Source organism: Carettochelys insculpta, chromosome 7 (genome assembly GCF_033958435.1).
Source record: "Carettochelys insculpta isolate YL-2023 chromosome 7, ASM3395843v1, whole genome shotgun sequence".
Taxonomy (NCBI): domain Eukaryota; kingdom Metazoa; phylum Chordata; order Testudines; family Carettochelyidae; genus Carettochelys; species Carettochelys insculpta.
In genome coordinates this window covers 14,560,948-14,576,824 of record NC_134143.1, presented here as the reverse complement: position 1 = coordinate 14,576,824, position 15,877 = coordinate 14,560,948, and the positions used below count along the sequence as shown (strand labels likewise).

Sequence of the window (15,877 nt, the reverse complement as noted above, 5' to 3'; positions counted from 1 at the left end):
ATCTGCACTAGTGCAGTGTTGGGACTGGTGTGCCGCAAAGCAGTGCTTAGTGTGCATCAGAGCCATGTGCTGGGAGTGCCATCAACCACTCTGTGCATATGGGAGAGCATGCGCTGCTTTCCCCACTACTTGGTTGGCCCTTGCTTGGTGGCCGCAGCTCGGGTGTGACACAGGCATCGAGCATGGTGAAAGTGGTGAGGGATGGAGTTGTGAGTGCCTGGCTTTGCAGGGCAGGAGTTATCTATGTATTGTGTGTGCTGTGTAATTATAACAAGTGCTGAAGTGTTCCTCAGTGATAAAGATGGTTGAGCACTGCTCTAGTCAAACATTAGGGTCAGCTTCATGAAAATCAAAATTAGCTTTCCTGTGTTGACCACAGTGTTTTATAGAATGTATCCGCATTTACTCAGGTTTATATGTGTAGGTTTGTTCAGTTAAAAAAAGAAACCAAACACTGATTGACTAAACATTTCTTTTGTTGCTCCTGTGACAAATGTTAATAAATGGGAAAGGCTAAGGGTTTTGTTTAGTATTGTTTTATAGAATTGTAACATCAGTTAAGTGTAAAACTTCTATTCTTGGAAGCAAAATTCATCATCTTTTATACTGCTACATAAGGATTCAACCCCACAGACCTTTCCCCTTTTTTGACTGCTAAATTCCCCCCATGTTTCTTGCAAGCTAACCTTATTTGGATTTGCAACACAGAGGTAGCTGTGTTAGTATGTGTTCTAACAAAACAAACTAGCAGTCAGGTAGTACTTTAAAAGCTAACAAAATAATTGATTAGGTGATGAGCTTTCGTGGGACAGACCCACTTCTTCAGATCTGAAGAAGTGGGTCTGTCCCACGAAAGCTCATCACCTAATCAATTATTCTGTTCGTCTTTAAAGTGCTATATGACCGTTGGTATGTTTTATTTGGACTTGATAATTGCTTTGAACAAATACTGCTGTTTGGTATCTATGTCTGGATTATGTCAATGTGATAAATTCTGCAGCAGTGGCTCCAAACTCTTTGTTGTTCTCTCCCTTTACAAGTAGTGGAATCTCTCTATCCCCATATTTCCCCATGCCCAGAGCTGCAGTCCAGAGCTAGAGCTGGGGCTACAGTTAGGGGATACTGGGGCCAGATGGCGGGGGAGGAATCAGACCACTCCCTCCCTGCTCTCTGTAATGTCTGGCTTGGGCCCTGCCATGCACCCCAGATGATCATCTGAGTGTCTCACAGTTTGGAGACCACTGCTGTGTAGTTTGATGGTCCTTAAATAAATAATTATTAGCTGTAAAGTTAAAATCTAATACAGTAATCCCTTGATTTACGTGGCATTTGTGACCTGGCGTTTGTGACCTCCACGTAAATCAAATTTTGTGTAAATTGGGGGTGGGAGATGGGTGAGTAGGCAGCTGAGAAGTGGGAGAGGCAGTGATGTGGCCCTTTGGCTTCTCCCACCTGGGGGGCACACAGCTGCTTGTGCCACGTTTTCTTTCAACTGTGGGAAACTGTGCCGCAGGCAGCTGTCTGTACACTGGGCTGCCCAGCTGGGGAAACCAGGGGCTGGCGGGGACTGAGGGGGGCAGTTTCCATTTGCACTTAACTTGTGTTAATGTAAGTTAAGCGCAAATCAAAATAACACTTCTTGAGGGTTTACTGTATGTAGAATCCTGATTTCCCCCTGCCCCCACCATTAAGGAAGTATTCTTTTGGCTTTGTTTATTGTATCTCAGATTAGGTTTGTGTGTGTGTGTGTGTGTGTGTATATATATTTAATTTTTATTTGTTATAATTTTTTGCTGTTCTAGAAGCCACATCTGCTTTGGGATGAAATCTCCAGAAGAGATGCGCCAGCAGGCCCACATTCAGGTGGTCAGTAAGAATTTGTACAGCCAGGACAACCACCACTCTCCACTGCTGTATGGAGTACTAGACCATCGTATGGTAAGAATCATTGTAATTTCCTGGGTTTGTTTTATATTTTTGTATTTATATTTGTTCTTCTTTTTAGCAGAATATTGTGAACAGTACTAAAAACTGTACAGCTGTAGAATAGCTGTGCCCATGCAAGCTTCCGCTTAAAGTATGTGAGCTGAAGAGAAATAAGGTGGTTATGGTCCTTGGCCCCTCTGTTGAAATTGCCATTGATGTCTTGGGCTACAAGCTCCTCTTGTATCTGAGCATGCTTTGTGCCTTCAGCCATTTCACATTGTTGGACAGATCAGCCAGACTCACTTCTGAGGCAGCACACAAATTCCTCCTCATGTTTTTCACATGATCACAAAAAACACCTTTGTTTGGGTGTGTGTCTCTCCTATACCTGGACATCCGATTTTCTGCTTGTGTAGATAGCAGCCTGGGTTTCAGCATGCACTGAAACTTGTGTCGGTGGTGTCCTCGCTGCTGCCGTTAGTGAGTTAATTGTGTTAAAGCTAATGTGGGTACATCTGCACAAGCTGCAAATCATACATCTATGCTGTGGACATACCTTTAGTACTTTGTCATACAGTAGTTTTCCCAGATGAATGGGGCTGAATGAGTTAACGTCACCTGCATTTGCAGGAGCAGTGCAAAATGTTCTATTTCCCTGGGGCTTGGATATTGATCATGATGCTTTCAGTGTGTTCCCAGCTCTAGCTGACTGAAAGGAAGAGGTCAGTGTTAAAGTAATCCAACAGTCTGTCATGCAGATGTACAGCACGCTGCCCACAGGAATGTTGACTAATTATGGTATCTTCTTTTTTTTCCCCAACTCGGTAGTGGCTGCTGTAATGTTTGTGTCTTTTTCAAAGGGTACCAGTGAAAAGGACCGCCCATGTGAAACCTGTGGAAAGAATCTAGCAGAGTGTTTAGGGCATTATGGCTACATTGACTTGGAGCTGCCATGTTTCCATGTTGGATACTTTAAAGCTGTCATAGGCATCTTACAGGTAAAATAATTTTCCTTAATTCCAGGGGTAGCAATTATAAAAAGGGGAGAAGTCAGAGAAGATGAGATTTTACTTCATTTGTATGACCCCTTTGATACACCTGAAAGAGAGGACGCTGCCATGTGGGGTTTTGTTTTGTTTTTGTTTTTAAAAACTAACTGTTCAGAATGGATGGCTTTCTGTTTTACATAAGGGTTCTATCAAAGGGGAATGCTTAATTGTTTAAATACCAGATTTCTAATGCTTATTGTAGAGTCACCTCTTTTGAGTTGCAGAATTTATTCAAAGTTTCTCTTAAGTGATGCCAGTAACCTAAGCTGTGTGTTTGTATGGACAATTAAATTCCTGCAGAACTTGCCTTTAGAACAAGGCTTTGGCCTGCTGATCAGAGTTTCCACTTGCTCCAGTTTGTTGGGCAGTGATCTGTGCACTGAGTGGGTTCCTGGCCTAGTAAGGCAGTGGCATTTCATCCAGGAGACTGCATGTATGAGCGTGTGTGAAGAATTGTGATATCCCTCGTAATGGCCACATCTACACTTAGTAAAAACTTCAAAATGGCCAGCTAATGGCCAGATGGAAGAATACTAATGAGGTGCTGAAATGCATATTCAGCACCTCATTAGCATGCTGCCAGCCACAGCACTTCGAAATTCCTGCGTTTCACTCCTGCACAGCTTAGCTACATGGTGGTTGTTTTTGAAAGGACCATACCAACACTGAAATCCCCTTATTCCTATGAACTCATAGGAGTAAGGGGATTTCAATGTTGGTGGGGTCCTTTTGAAAAGGACCCTCCTGTAGCTGAGCCACACGGGAACGAAATGTGGCAATTTTGAAGTGCTGCAGCAGCAGCATGCTAATGAGGCCCTGAATATGTATTTCAGTGCCTCATTAGTATTCTTCGATCTGGCCGTTAGCATGGCCATTTCGAAATTTTTACTAAGTGTAGACACAGCCAATGTGTCTCTAATCACATTTATTTCTCTCTAACCAAAGAATGAAGGTTAATGCATTATTTACATTTAAGATGATCTGCAAGACCTGTTGCTGTGTCCTGTTGTCCTCAGAGGAGAGGAAACAGTTTTTGGATTATCTGAAGAGGCCTGGTCTGACCTACCTGCAAAAACGAGGATTGAAAAAGAAAGTCTCAGAAAAGTGTAGAAAGAAAAGCACCTGCCCTTATTGTGGTGCTTTCAATGGTGAGTGTGGACACTAGCAGGTGGTGTCTTGTGCTTACTTTGCCTTTTTTTTCACTCATGGCCAGTCTGTTACAAGCACCACAATATTGTGGTGGTCCCATCATTCAAAAATCTTCAGTGTTCATTCTCGATCATGAAGAATCACTCAGAAGGCATTCCTTAAAGTCAGGTGATGGGATTGTTCAAACTTAATACAGAGCAAGCCAAGATCTGTCAGAACAGGAAATGGTTTGTTGAATATCTTTTTGAGTGACCTATAGTTTATAATTAAATATTGCTTAAAAAATAAATAAATAAAACCTCTCGAGTGTAAGAAACAGTTGTTCAAAACTGTCCTAAGAGGAATAGCCAGACTCTGTCTGGTGGTGATCATAGTCCTTCAACTATGAGAGTTGACAGTCCTAAATTTAAACTAACTAACATATTACTCTTCCCAAAGATGAATAATGACTATTATGAATAGGACCGTTTTCTTAGTATAGTGATATACTATTTCCCTGAAGAAATAAATTTGACAGATTAGTAATACTTAACACAGAAGTGTTCCAGACGGAGTTGAGTTAATTGCAGATTGCACTAATATTTTCCTTTGGCCACATTAGGTGGATTACCTGGTTTGATGGATTTTTTTTGGTTTTTAGGAAAAAATGTATTGTGACTACCCTTAACACAAAGCAATAATTAGTTACATTGCTATTGAGCATGGTTAACTTTGCTACAGCATTACATCTTTGTCACTATAAAGTTATAATCTGGATTAGAATAGTAAACATACATATTTTCTTTAATGTAATGTGTCAAGCAATTATCACTACTTGTATTGCGGTAGTGATTGAACGCCTTAGTTAAGAGAACTCTGACTGGATAGCACTAGGAGCTATGTAAATGTGTAGAAAGGCAGAGAGAGAAACCTCTCAATCTATGCAATTTAATTCGATATTTTTGACCTGAATGTTTTAATGATTGTGAAAGTGTTAGTATCAGTGACAGCTACAAGACATTTAAATCATGTTTTTATAACTTTAATTTCACCTCACTTCCAGTGTGGTTTTTAGAAGCTAATATTTCATGACTATCTAAAGTCAGAGAGGAATTTTTTACATGTTTTAAAAGCTATGTGTCCAAGCTAAGCTTTCAGATAAAACCAAGATCTCTCAAAAGCTGCCTAAACCAAGGTTTTTAAAAGTTGTTTCAGAAATAGGAAAGGAGTGAGCAAGGTAATAATCAGAATGTGTGATTGTATGTTTAAGATGTAGTATCTCAGCTTTCCAGAGTAGAAATGAATACAAAGGAATAGTTGCTTTTTAAGAACATAAATTATTTCACTTCTGCGTTAGTGTTTTATGCAATATTGGATTTAGTATTATCATTTGTCCTTCATTTTGGCAATACTTAAGTCCCTTGCCTGTGCAAGTAAAAATCAGTCCCAGAAATTGTACTGAAACTGTAGAGCCTCCATTTCCTGCCTCTAAATAGGAGATAATACATGTTTTGGAAATGCTTGTCCAGGTTAATGAATGCCTCTAAAGCATGTCAAAAACATTAAGCCATATTCTGGTTTCAGATGTGTATATGTGGGGTTTCATATAGAAGTCAGTATTTGCTGTTCACTGTTATTTTTGAAGCTGTGTATGGTCCTAAAACTCACAAAAACTTATAATCTTTTAAAATTCCTGGAGATATAACACAGTGTTACTGATCCTGCAAAGCCCCCAATTTCTTTTTACACGTACACAGAAACAGGTTTTGAGAAGATGAAATGCTCATCAAATGAGACTCTCAATCTGCTGATCATATAAAAATAAATTTTAAAGTCTCATTGCAATATGAAGCTTTGGAGAGGTTCATTGAAGAAGCGAGGAAATGTAGTGCTCTTTCCTTTTTAGAGTCAAATGTTCATGTGTGTCAGAAGTGGAAATTTTGCTCTTTGGGGGATTTCTTGTTCTTTGAAATTATTCCAGTCAATACAACATCTAAACGATTTGGCGGGTTTTAACTGTAGTTTTATTGGTTTCGTTATGCACATCAGTTTGCCCTCTTTTTCAGTGACTACTGTAGAGCAGCAGAGTTTTAGAGCAGTGTTTCTTTACCATTTTTTTGTAAAGCACCCTTTTAAAAAAAGAAAAAGTATTGCCAGACTTCTTTCACATACCCAAGTAGCATACTGCCAGTTGAGAAACTTGGTCCTACGATAATCTGAGGTCTTGAAACGTGCCATTCAACCTGTCCACATTACAGTACCCTTTTTAGGAGTCAGATTTGTTTCACATTCCACCAAGTGACATCTCACTTAAAACTACTTACTTACAAAAATATGCAAAAATGTCGCAGAACGTTACTACTGAAAACTTGCTGACTTTCTACAATCTCATTATTAAATACATGAATTGGGCTAGAAATATTGTACTTACATTTCAGCATAAGCCATATGAAGCAGTAAAACAAGTAATTGCCTTAATGAACTTTTAGATTGTACCAACTTTACTCGTGTTTTTATGTAGCCAGTTGTAAAAGTAGGCAAATACGTGGATGAGTTGATATACTCCCTGGAAAACCTCAGTGTTACCCCCAAGGACTAACTGGGTCAAGAACAGATAATGGTAATGTTCTATACAGTTAAGTCACAGGCTAAAATTTGCAGTCAAGATCAAAAACTACTACCTGAACGACTTACAAATGAAATTAATTGGTATACTTCGATCCAGTTCCTACCGCAAGAGCATCTACTTTGCAATAACTCCTACCAATGTTGAGGAGTGGTGGAAGAGAAACAGAATGAATCATCAATTCATCCTCAGAAGTAGCCCAGGTCACAGCTGAGGTCCTCTGTCCAGGCAACATGGGGAAACTTTCATTGCTGCAGCTGTTGCTCCTCTTTTCCTGGAAACAGAGTAAATTGGTATCTGGAGGGTCACCAGCACCTTCCCCCCAATGCTGTGTTCATGGAAATATTTAGTTTAAAAATATTTAGAATAGCTCAAAAGTTGTTTTTTCCTTAACGTTATCTTTTTGCAGGTACTGTAAAGAAGTGTGGGTTGTTGAAGATAATCCATGAGAAGTACAAGACCAATAAAAAAGTGGTGGATCAAGCAGTATCCAGTTTCCTTCAGTCCTTTGAAACTGCCATAGAACATAACAAAGAAGTAGAATCCTTACTGGGAAGAGCTCAGGTGAATGAGTGTCTGACAGTGCTTGAATATTCTGCCAATTTTGATGCATAAATTCCTGAACTGCTGAAATATTTCATGTAGAGGGTAAAGGACTGGTGCTGGTCCTACCTTTGTGTACATGGAGATGAAGATTTGAAGAGCAATTGCAGTACTACCTGGATGAAGGAGATGTTAATGTTTCTGCAAGGAGCAGAATCTTTAACTAGTCAAGTTTATTGTGGTACATACTTTTTCTGCCTGTAAAGGGTAGTGATGCTCCTGCTATAGAATCATAGAACTCTAGAACTGGAAGGTCCTTGAGAGGTCATTGAGTCCAGCCTCCTGTCCTAACGGCAGAAGCAAGCAATGTCTAGACCATCCCTTATAGTTGTCTGTCCAACCTGCTCTTAAATATCTCCAGTGATAGAGATACCACAACATCCCTAGGTAGTTTATTCCATTCTTTAACCACTCTGATAGTTAGGAAGTTTTTCCTAATGTCCAACCTAAGCCTTCCTTGCTATAGTTTAAGCCCATTGCTCCTTGTCCAATAGTATCAGTGTCCATCAGAGAGCAAATTTTAGTGTTGAAATCATGGTGATGGAAAGGGGACAAGAAATTTAGGCTACTTGAGACTATCTCTGGAGAAAGTTACCATGAGTCACTGTCCTGAATATTTGTAATAGTCATAAACTGTTTATGACAGAACAACTGAGACCTGGATAGGAAGGAGTGACTAAAGAATGGTACAGGAACACATAGTTGTGTGGGTTTGCTGAGCTTGACATTGTGTGGGGGTTTCCCTAGGCATTTTACCCAATCAACCAGTTCTTGGCATAAATATTTGGAAGATGCAAGTAGAAAATATTGTGATGAAGAATCCTTCCAATTGCGACAGATCGGCTTTACAAAACACGGGCACTACTTGCAAGCTTGCTATTAATTGATTAATCTGAAGTATGTCAATATTGTCTTCCTTCAAGGGAAAAAAGATTTTAAAAAATAGTTAAACTTTAGTGAAATCCATGTACGATATAGTGCTGTAATCCCTGTGAACTCTAGTAATTGAAATGTGGTTATTCTACTTTATTGCAGACATTGTAAGTTGATTGTGTTGCTTTGGCAAGTAATTAGGAAATACTCCTCTTGCCATAGAAAACAGACTTCTGTAACAAACTACAAAGAGAAACCTAAGCTGAAAATAGTGTAAGGGAAGATTGTTTTCCTCAACAAGCCATATTTGCTGGAACTGCATTTCTAAATAAATAAACCAAAAGAGAAATTTGTTTTGTTTGCCTTAAAAAAATAACTTATTCTATGCTTGCTTTTTGTTTGTTTTTTAAACCATATTTTTACTTGTGTGATAGGTAGAGAAGGATGGCAAGTACAGTAAATTGTAACATGATGTAGCCAAAAATGAACTATTATGCCCTTGAAGGTTGTGAAGTGACTTTCTTCACTGAATTTTGCAGGAAAACTTGACTCCTTTAGTGGTGTTGCACCTCTTTAAGCGAATCCCAGCAGAAGATATCCCTCTGCTTCTGATGAACCCAGAAGCAGGAAAACCTTCAGACTTGATCCTGACACGACTCCTGGTACCTCCACTGTGCATCAGGCCCTCTGTTGTAAGCGACTTGAAGTCTGGAACCAATGAAGATGACTTGACGATGAAGCTTACAGAGATAATTTTCCTGAATGATGTAATCAAAAAGGTAAGCCTCCCTGCCTGTACCTGTTGCTGCTTGTCAAAATAAGTCTGTATTAGACTCGAGGGTAGTTGGTTTTACTTGTTGCTGCTTGGCTGATGTCGTTGCATTGATTTTGATGTCAGAATAAGGAGCAGCTTCACGATCTGGCTCTGTGTGAAATGGCGTAAGAATGCTGGACTCAGAATGGAGCTTTCTGTTTATCTCTTGGCATTACAAACCATACAAGACACCTGCTAAACATGGACTGGACTAATTGATTTGCCTTTAATATTTCTCAATTTCAATTCATGTTGTGCTTGATTGGCACACAAGGACATAATTAATGTTCACATGCCCAAACATTCCCCCACTTCTCTTCATTTTTGTGATTTCTTATTTATGTCTGTGTCTCTCTCTCTCTCTTTGCCAGGAGGCCCTTCCAATTTCCCTTTTGATATTAAATAGGCCCCTGTCTCTCTTTTTCCCTCTTACTCTATCCCAGCCCTCATTCCTAAGAATTCAAGTCACAGTTACCATTTTTCCTTCATTAAGGACCGAAAGGGATGCTAGAGTTTGTCAAGTCTGTCTCTTGGCTGGAAGATCTGTTGTGCGTTGTGCAGCACTGCTACCTTCTTTTAGCCACAGGCCAGTATTTACCAGAGTTCAGAAAAGTTATCCTTCTCACCTCTCATTCTGTTCTTCCATGTGATCTTAAAAGCCTATCCAAAATGAGCAGCTTACTGGCCTTGTCTGCATATAGAATTTCACCAATTTATTTTTTTTTAACTGCTGCAAAGGATTGCATGTTTCCGTTTTTGAGTTCTACCAGATTGACTTTGGTTTAGTTTAAATTAATTAGGAACATGTGTAAGCTAAACCTCAGTCCATTAGCCCACTGAAACTAAATCTGTGAAGAAAACTGTACCTACTGAAATGAATGGGGCACTTGCCAGCTCAGAGCTTATTGTTTTGGTTCTCTGAAAACTCAGACACTGGTAACAATCAGGTCATGCTTTCACGGTTCTATTTGCAGTCTTTACTGTTAGAAACTTTTTTATAAAAGCTTAAATTGAAGAACAGTTGAGACACTTGTTTATCACTTCTCCAGAACTAGCCCTTTGTGTCCTGTTTTTTTTTCCACCATGGCAAATGCCCATCTAGGTTTTCTGTGCGGTCCCCTGGGAAGGAGAGAAACTAGCTCTTGGTTATAACCTGCTCTACAAGACGTTGTGTAATAGAAGGCTAGCCTCATATTGACTTAACCTGTTGTTCCGTCTTAATTCCTGCCATAGAGATGCTGATGTGAAGCCGTGAGTGATGGTTTTCATCCAAGAGAGGACTAAACATAGTGAAATTTTGTACCCCTCTGATAAGTTAGTCATGTTTAATGAATCATACTCTCTCCACAGCATGATCTTTGTATTATACATTCCAAGTATTAAAATGGTCAGATAACCAAATGAGCACAAATCCTTGAGTTTGTCATTAATCAGAACCTGACCTTGCCAGCACGAAAAAGGCTTTTGCCAGGTTCTGTTGAGTTACATATTTGCAACCTTGTGAATGAGTAGAATGTGGCCCACTGTTTTGTATGGAGAAAGTGCCAATGGCTTGTAGCCTTTGTCATTTAATATGGTGCAAAGCTTTTTGAAAATTTGTTCCATGTCAATTTTGTGTGTGTCGCTACACTTGTTTTCTGAAATGGGTAATTGTCTTGTTTAGCACAGGATATCAGGAGCCAAAACGCAGATGATAATGGAAGACTGGGACTTCCTCCAGCTACAGTGTGCCCTCTACATTAACAGTGAGCTCTCAGGGATTCCTCTTAACATGGCACCCAAGAAATGGACCAGAGGTTTTGTTCAAAGACTCAAAGGGAAGCAGGGTAAGTCTAACCTCTACCTTTTTCCCCCACTCAAAAGCTTTTTAAATGTTGTTTGGTGTTTTAGCCAAAATGTTTTCCACTGCAGGGCGGTCAGGTCAGTGTTGGTAGATCAAGCTAACAAAGTTTCCCTGTATGATGTGCCTATTACGCATTTTCTCAAGTGCCATTTTGTAAAGGGTTTGCTTTTCCCGCCTAGTTGTAATTTGCTTTATTTGTTAGGTCGGTTTAGAGGCAATCTGTCTGGAAAGCGTGTGGACTTCTCGGGCAGGACTGTCATTTCACCTGACCCCAACTTACGAATAGATGAAGTGGCTGTGCCTGTTCATGTTGCAAAAATATTAACATTTCCTGAAAAAGTAAGTTTATGTAAAACTGAAATTCTTTTCTTGCACTTTCCTCCAGATACCTGCATTGTCCATTGTGATGGTCAAATGACTGGAGAAAAAGATTCCATAGAGTGTGTGCCAGGGAAAAATGGTGTGACATTTCAGGTGCTCAGGTCCCTCAGTGCCAGAATGTCATAGAGATGTACATCTCTTTGTCCATTGAAAAGAGGAAGACATGAAGGGACAGTCCTCAAAAGCAACCAAGACTGTTTTGTCCCATCTGTTTTAAATTTTTATGTGGCTTTTTACATGTCACGTTGTGTCAGAGTGAAGACTGAGTTGACACTGTTTCTTTAAAAAAAAAAAAAAAAAATCATCCCTGCATTTTTAGAAAGCTTTTCAACCTTCCTTGTATTTGTGAATTTGGCCAGAAGCTGTTCATTCCTATTCAGTCAACAGTCTTGCCTCCATAGAATGGCTTGTATTTTTCTCCTTTTCCCTTCCATTCAGCAACTTAAAGTATGAGGGGGCAATCATGATGGAAATCAAAGTCCCAAAGCATAAGCTCAAGGAATAGCAGGTAATATTAAAATGGTTTGCTGTTTCTAAGCAGTACCTTCATGTTGCAGGTGAACAAAGCTAACCTAAATTTTATGAGGAAACTTGTACGGAATGGTCCAGAAGTTCACCCTGGAGCCAATTTCATTCAGCAGAGGCACACACAAATGAAAAGGTACTTCTCTGTGAAGGTTCACTTTCCACCTATCACCACCCATGTTCTCTGTAAGGTGGGCAGCTACCCAGGAGAGATTCAGGTGCCACCTAGCTGATTAGCAGAATGCTCACAGCTGGTACCATGTTTTTCTATTAGTGGTGCACATCCACACATGCCTTGGTGCGCATAACACAATTTATTCTGCCCAAGGATGGAAGAGGAAAACTGACTACCACCATCTGATAATTTTATTGCTGAAACAAACCAGCAGATCATTCATTGTAGTTTTTTGTTTTCAGTCATCTTTGATAAAGAATAAAACGGTATTCTGTTACCTACAGGTATCTTGTGGAAACAAATGTAATCATAGATAAATCCTCCTGTTAGAATGTTTTGGTAGGCATAGATTCATTTATTGTTGGTAGTAAACTACAATTGGATTGCTACATGTGGAACATATATGCCTGTTTACTGATGGCTTGTTTCTCTAAAAACATTTATTTTGATGGTTATGATCTCTTTACTGAATGATCCACCTTTGCCATGGAGAATAAGCTATTAGGTAATTGATAGTGCAACTGTGCGGTATCTTTTTGATATTAGACTGACATCATTGTTGATCTAAAACTTATGTGAAAGACATTGGCCCTCAGTTCTACTGGCTGACAGATGCTCTGTTAAAGTTTTAATAAACTTGCAGACTGCATGTCTGGTTTGAAATCGTTGTCACTGGAGACTTTTTAAGACCTCAGAGTATAAAGGGATGCTCTTTAGTTGTCTTCATTTTTCTTAGTTTTCATTTTTTGTGGGATTTTGATTTGGGCAGGTTTTTGAAATACGGAAACCGTGAGAAGATGGCACAGGAGCTCAGGTATGGTGACATTGTGGAGAGGCATCTCATAGATGGAGATATAGTTCTGTTCAACCGACAGCCGTCTCTGCACAAACTGAGCATCATGGCTCACATAGTGAGTATGCGCACAGCCTGGCTATCATACAGTTTTAACATTTAGTGATTTAGTTTTGTAAGTCTCACAGTCAAACTTGAATGATTTTTTTTTAAATTTTAAAACAGTACATGGAAATTATTCAGACAAATAGTTTTGCATTTGTGCATATGAATCAGTGTTCAAATTCCACTGATGTTTACATTTGTGTGTGTATATACACATAGCTGTAGATGTAAAAACAACAAAATTTGCAGTGATCATAAGAGCCCTGATTCTTAAGAACATGCTCTATCTTGTACTTTGCAAGTAATGTTTGCACTAGTAAATTAATTTAACTGAATTGTGGCTTGATGAGCTGCCACTAGTTTCTGTGTATATTAAAACAAGGCGTTAGATCTAGTATCTCAAGAGTCTTTGGTATTTTAAATAGATGTAAAATCATAGTTTTCAAGGGAACAACATTCAAATTAGTAAATTCAGCATGGTTCATAGTAACTGCAGCATCACTTTTTATCTTTTGCAGGCTAGAGTAAAACCCCATAGGACCTTCAGGTTTAACGAATGTGTTTGCACACCATATAATGCTGATTTTGATGGAGATGAAATGAACCTTCATCTTCCACAAACAGAGGAGGCCAAAGCAGAAGCATTGGTTCTTATGGGGGTAAATTCAGCATCTTACTGTCTGGCTGGTGGTAATGTGATATTGCATTTCTGCACAAGCACCCTGTATTTTCCTGTTTCCTGTGAAATCTGCATGCCATATTCTGCAACCGGGTGGTTATTAGGTTCTTGTATTATGGCAAGGAAACTTTCAGAAGCCCAGGGAGTTTTAAAGGGAAGTAGAGGCATCACATTGAAACCTACTTAATATTCTCCGCAAGTGTGGTTTGTGCTGGGTGCATATCTTCCTGTAGTCACATGCTGCATAAAAGAGGCTTTTGTTGTTGAATGAGCCATTGTCTTTGGCCACATCTAATCTCCCTTCACAACTGATAAGACAACAGTGGGGCCAGTGAGTTCTTTTTTCAGAAGTAGTTTGGGACATTGTATCCATAGCGTAGACATGACCTACAGCAGCATTACAATGCCATAGCACGCTGCTGTAAACCCACAGTGTACATGCAAACTATTGCAGTGGGGTAAGGTTTTCAGTTCCTGAAGGAATTTCTCGAGTGACAGTAGCTAGGCTGATGGAAGCTTTCTTCCATCGATTTATCTGTGTCCCCATAGGCGGTTACGTTGGCATAGCTATGGTGCTCAGGGGTGTGGATTGTTCACTTAAGGGCTTTTTATATCTCGACCAAATTTTGAATGTAGACCTGAACTTAGGCTATTGAATTTCATGTAAAAGAGTGGCAGGTGTGTCTGAGGAGATTCTACTGAGGAGACTTATTCTGTACCCTAACACTGGCTCTAACTATAAGGTAGACCACTGACAATTACTTCACTTCCAGCCTAGCAGTTACTCTTGGGAGGGGCTTGAAGATCTAGTAGGTCTCCTATCTATTCAAGCTGCCAAAACTACAGCCACACAGGATGTAGATCAGATTAAAGAACTGAGGGGTTGGCCAATGTATGCACTTAATGAAACAGACCAATGATAGGGTCACCACAAGAGCTACCAGCAATACTATCCCTTGTACTTGTAACTTGACTAACTCACTTTAACCACTACATCAGTAGAAACTACTCATTCTCCTCTGACCTAAGATTTGTTAGGGTCCGACTTGACAGTCTTGCTAAATAGCCGTGTACCACTATTAATGGCACATTGTCTCTGCAATTTTAATTGTGTGTTTGGGAATGTACCTTTCTGGCATCTCTTGATTTCCACCAGAAATTATCAGAAAGTAACTTCCCAAATGTGCCTGATTTGACTACCATTTTTCTTTTATGGGTAAAACTTGATTGTTTATATGCCACCTTTCTGGATACCCTGATCTGATGGCAGGTGCTGAGCACACAGCTTGCAAGGGAGTATATATCTGCCTTGGTTTTTCCCTAACCCAATGCATTGCTTACATGTTTATATATTAACAAGGTGCTGGAGAGGTCTAGAACCAAAGATTTCTCCAATTTACAGATTTTGTCCTATAGGCTAGAATAAATCCTAACATTCAAACTGTGAGTAGGCCCTTTCTTAAAAGGTTTGTTTTCAGTCGTATTGCAATTACAGTGTATATCAAGTTAATCTTCTCTAAAGAATATTTCAAGTAATTCTTATTTTTCTTTCTTACGTTCTACAGACCAAAGCAAACTTAGTAACACCAAGAAATGGAGAGCCTTTGATTGCTGCTATTCAAGATTTTCTTACTGGTCTGTATGTAAGGGTCATTTTAGAGATGTGTGTGTAACTTAAATGTTTTGTTTGTTTGTTTGTTTTTTTGTTTTTTTTTAAATCAGTGATATCCTATGAAAATGAGGAGTTCTGTAGTATCTTAAAGACTAACGGATTTATTTGGGCATAAGTTTTTTGTTGGCCAAAATCCCACTTTGTCAGATGCATGATGAATAATGGCCCCATATTAATTTATAAGTAGAACAAACCAAATTGTTTTAGAACTATTAATCTGAAAGTTTATCAGTTCACTCAGAATGATAAAAAGAGTATCTGTCTAAGGCCCTTCACAGCATGTGTGAGTTTGCAACCAAGTTGTCACCTTCTTAAAAATGTTTTTCTTTGCCCTGTTGCAAGACCTATCAAAATGGATCCCCCAGCTATGAAACAATTAAATTGATGCTACACAGAACTTTTCAGTTGTGATCTAGCAGCCAGGGGTTACTTATAAGATTAAAAAAGTCAATGGTGTCACTTTTGTGTCTGCAGTATTATTTAATATTCTGGAAAATGTTTATTGGATACAGTAGTGCTCAGAGACGTAAGGAAGAGGATGTTTAATAGCAATTCTCAGATGATCTTAGAGTTTAAATGTAAAATGAAAACATTAATTCTTAAGTGTTTAAATTTCTGGACCAAGCCTCCATTCAAAATCATAAGTCCAGGCAAGAACTTAGACCTCACATGAGTGCCCTATAAA

The 15,877-nt window shown here is 39.2% G+C and overlaps 1 protein-coding gene across 2 annotated transcripts in view; it reads left to right on the top strand.

The window, feature by feature from the left end:
- POLR3A (RNA polymerase III subunit A) overlaps positions 1–15,877 on the top strand; it is a 56,684-nt gene that overhangs the window by 1,573 nt on the left and 39,234 nt on the right. For both annotated transcript variants that reach the window (XM_075000044.1, XM_075000043.1), the window contains exons 2-12: positions 1,803–1,938; positions 2,787–2,924; positions 3,952–4,123; positions 7,139–7,293; positions 8,745–8,984; positions 10,683–10,845; positions 11,065–11,201; positions 11,801–11,904; positions 12,713–12,854; positions 13,360–13,500; positions 15,086–15,155. In XM_075000044.1, coding sequence (XP_074856145.1) covers positions 1,803–1,938; positions 2,787–2,924; positions 3,952–4,123; positions 7,139–7,293; positions 8,745–8,984; positions 10,683–10,845; positions 11,065–11,201; positions 11,801–11,904; positions 12,713–12,854; positions 13,360–13,500; positions 15,086–15,155 — 1,598 coding nt within the window. The remainder of the gene's footprint in view (positions 1–1,802; positions 1,939–2,786; positions 2,925–3,951; positions 4,124–7,138; positions 7,294–8,744; positions 8,985–10,682; positions 10,846–11,064; positions 11,202–11,800; positions 11,905–12,712; positions 12,855–13,359; positions 13,501–15,085; positions 15,156–15,877) is intronic.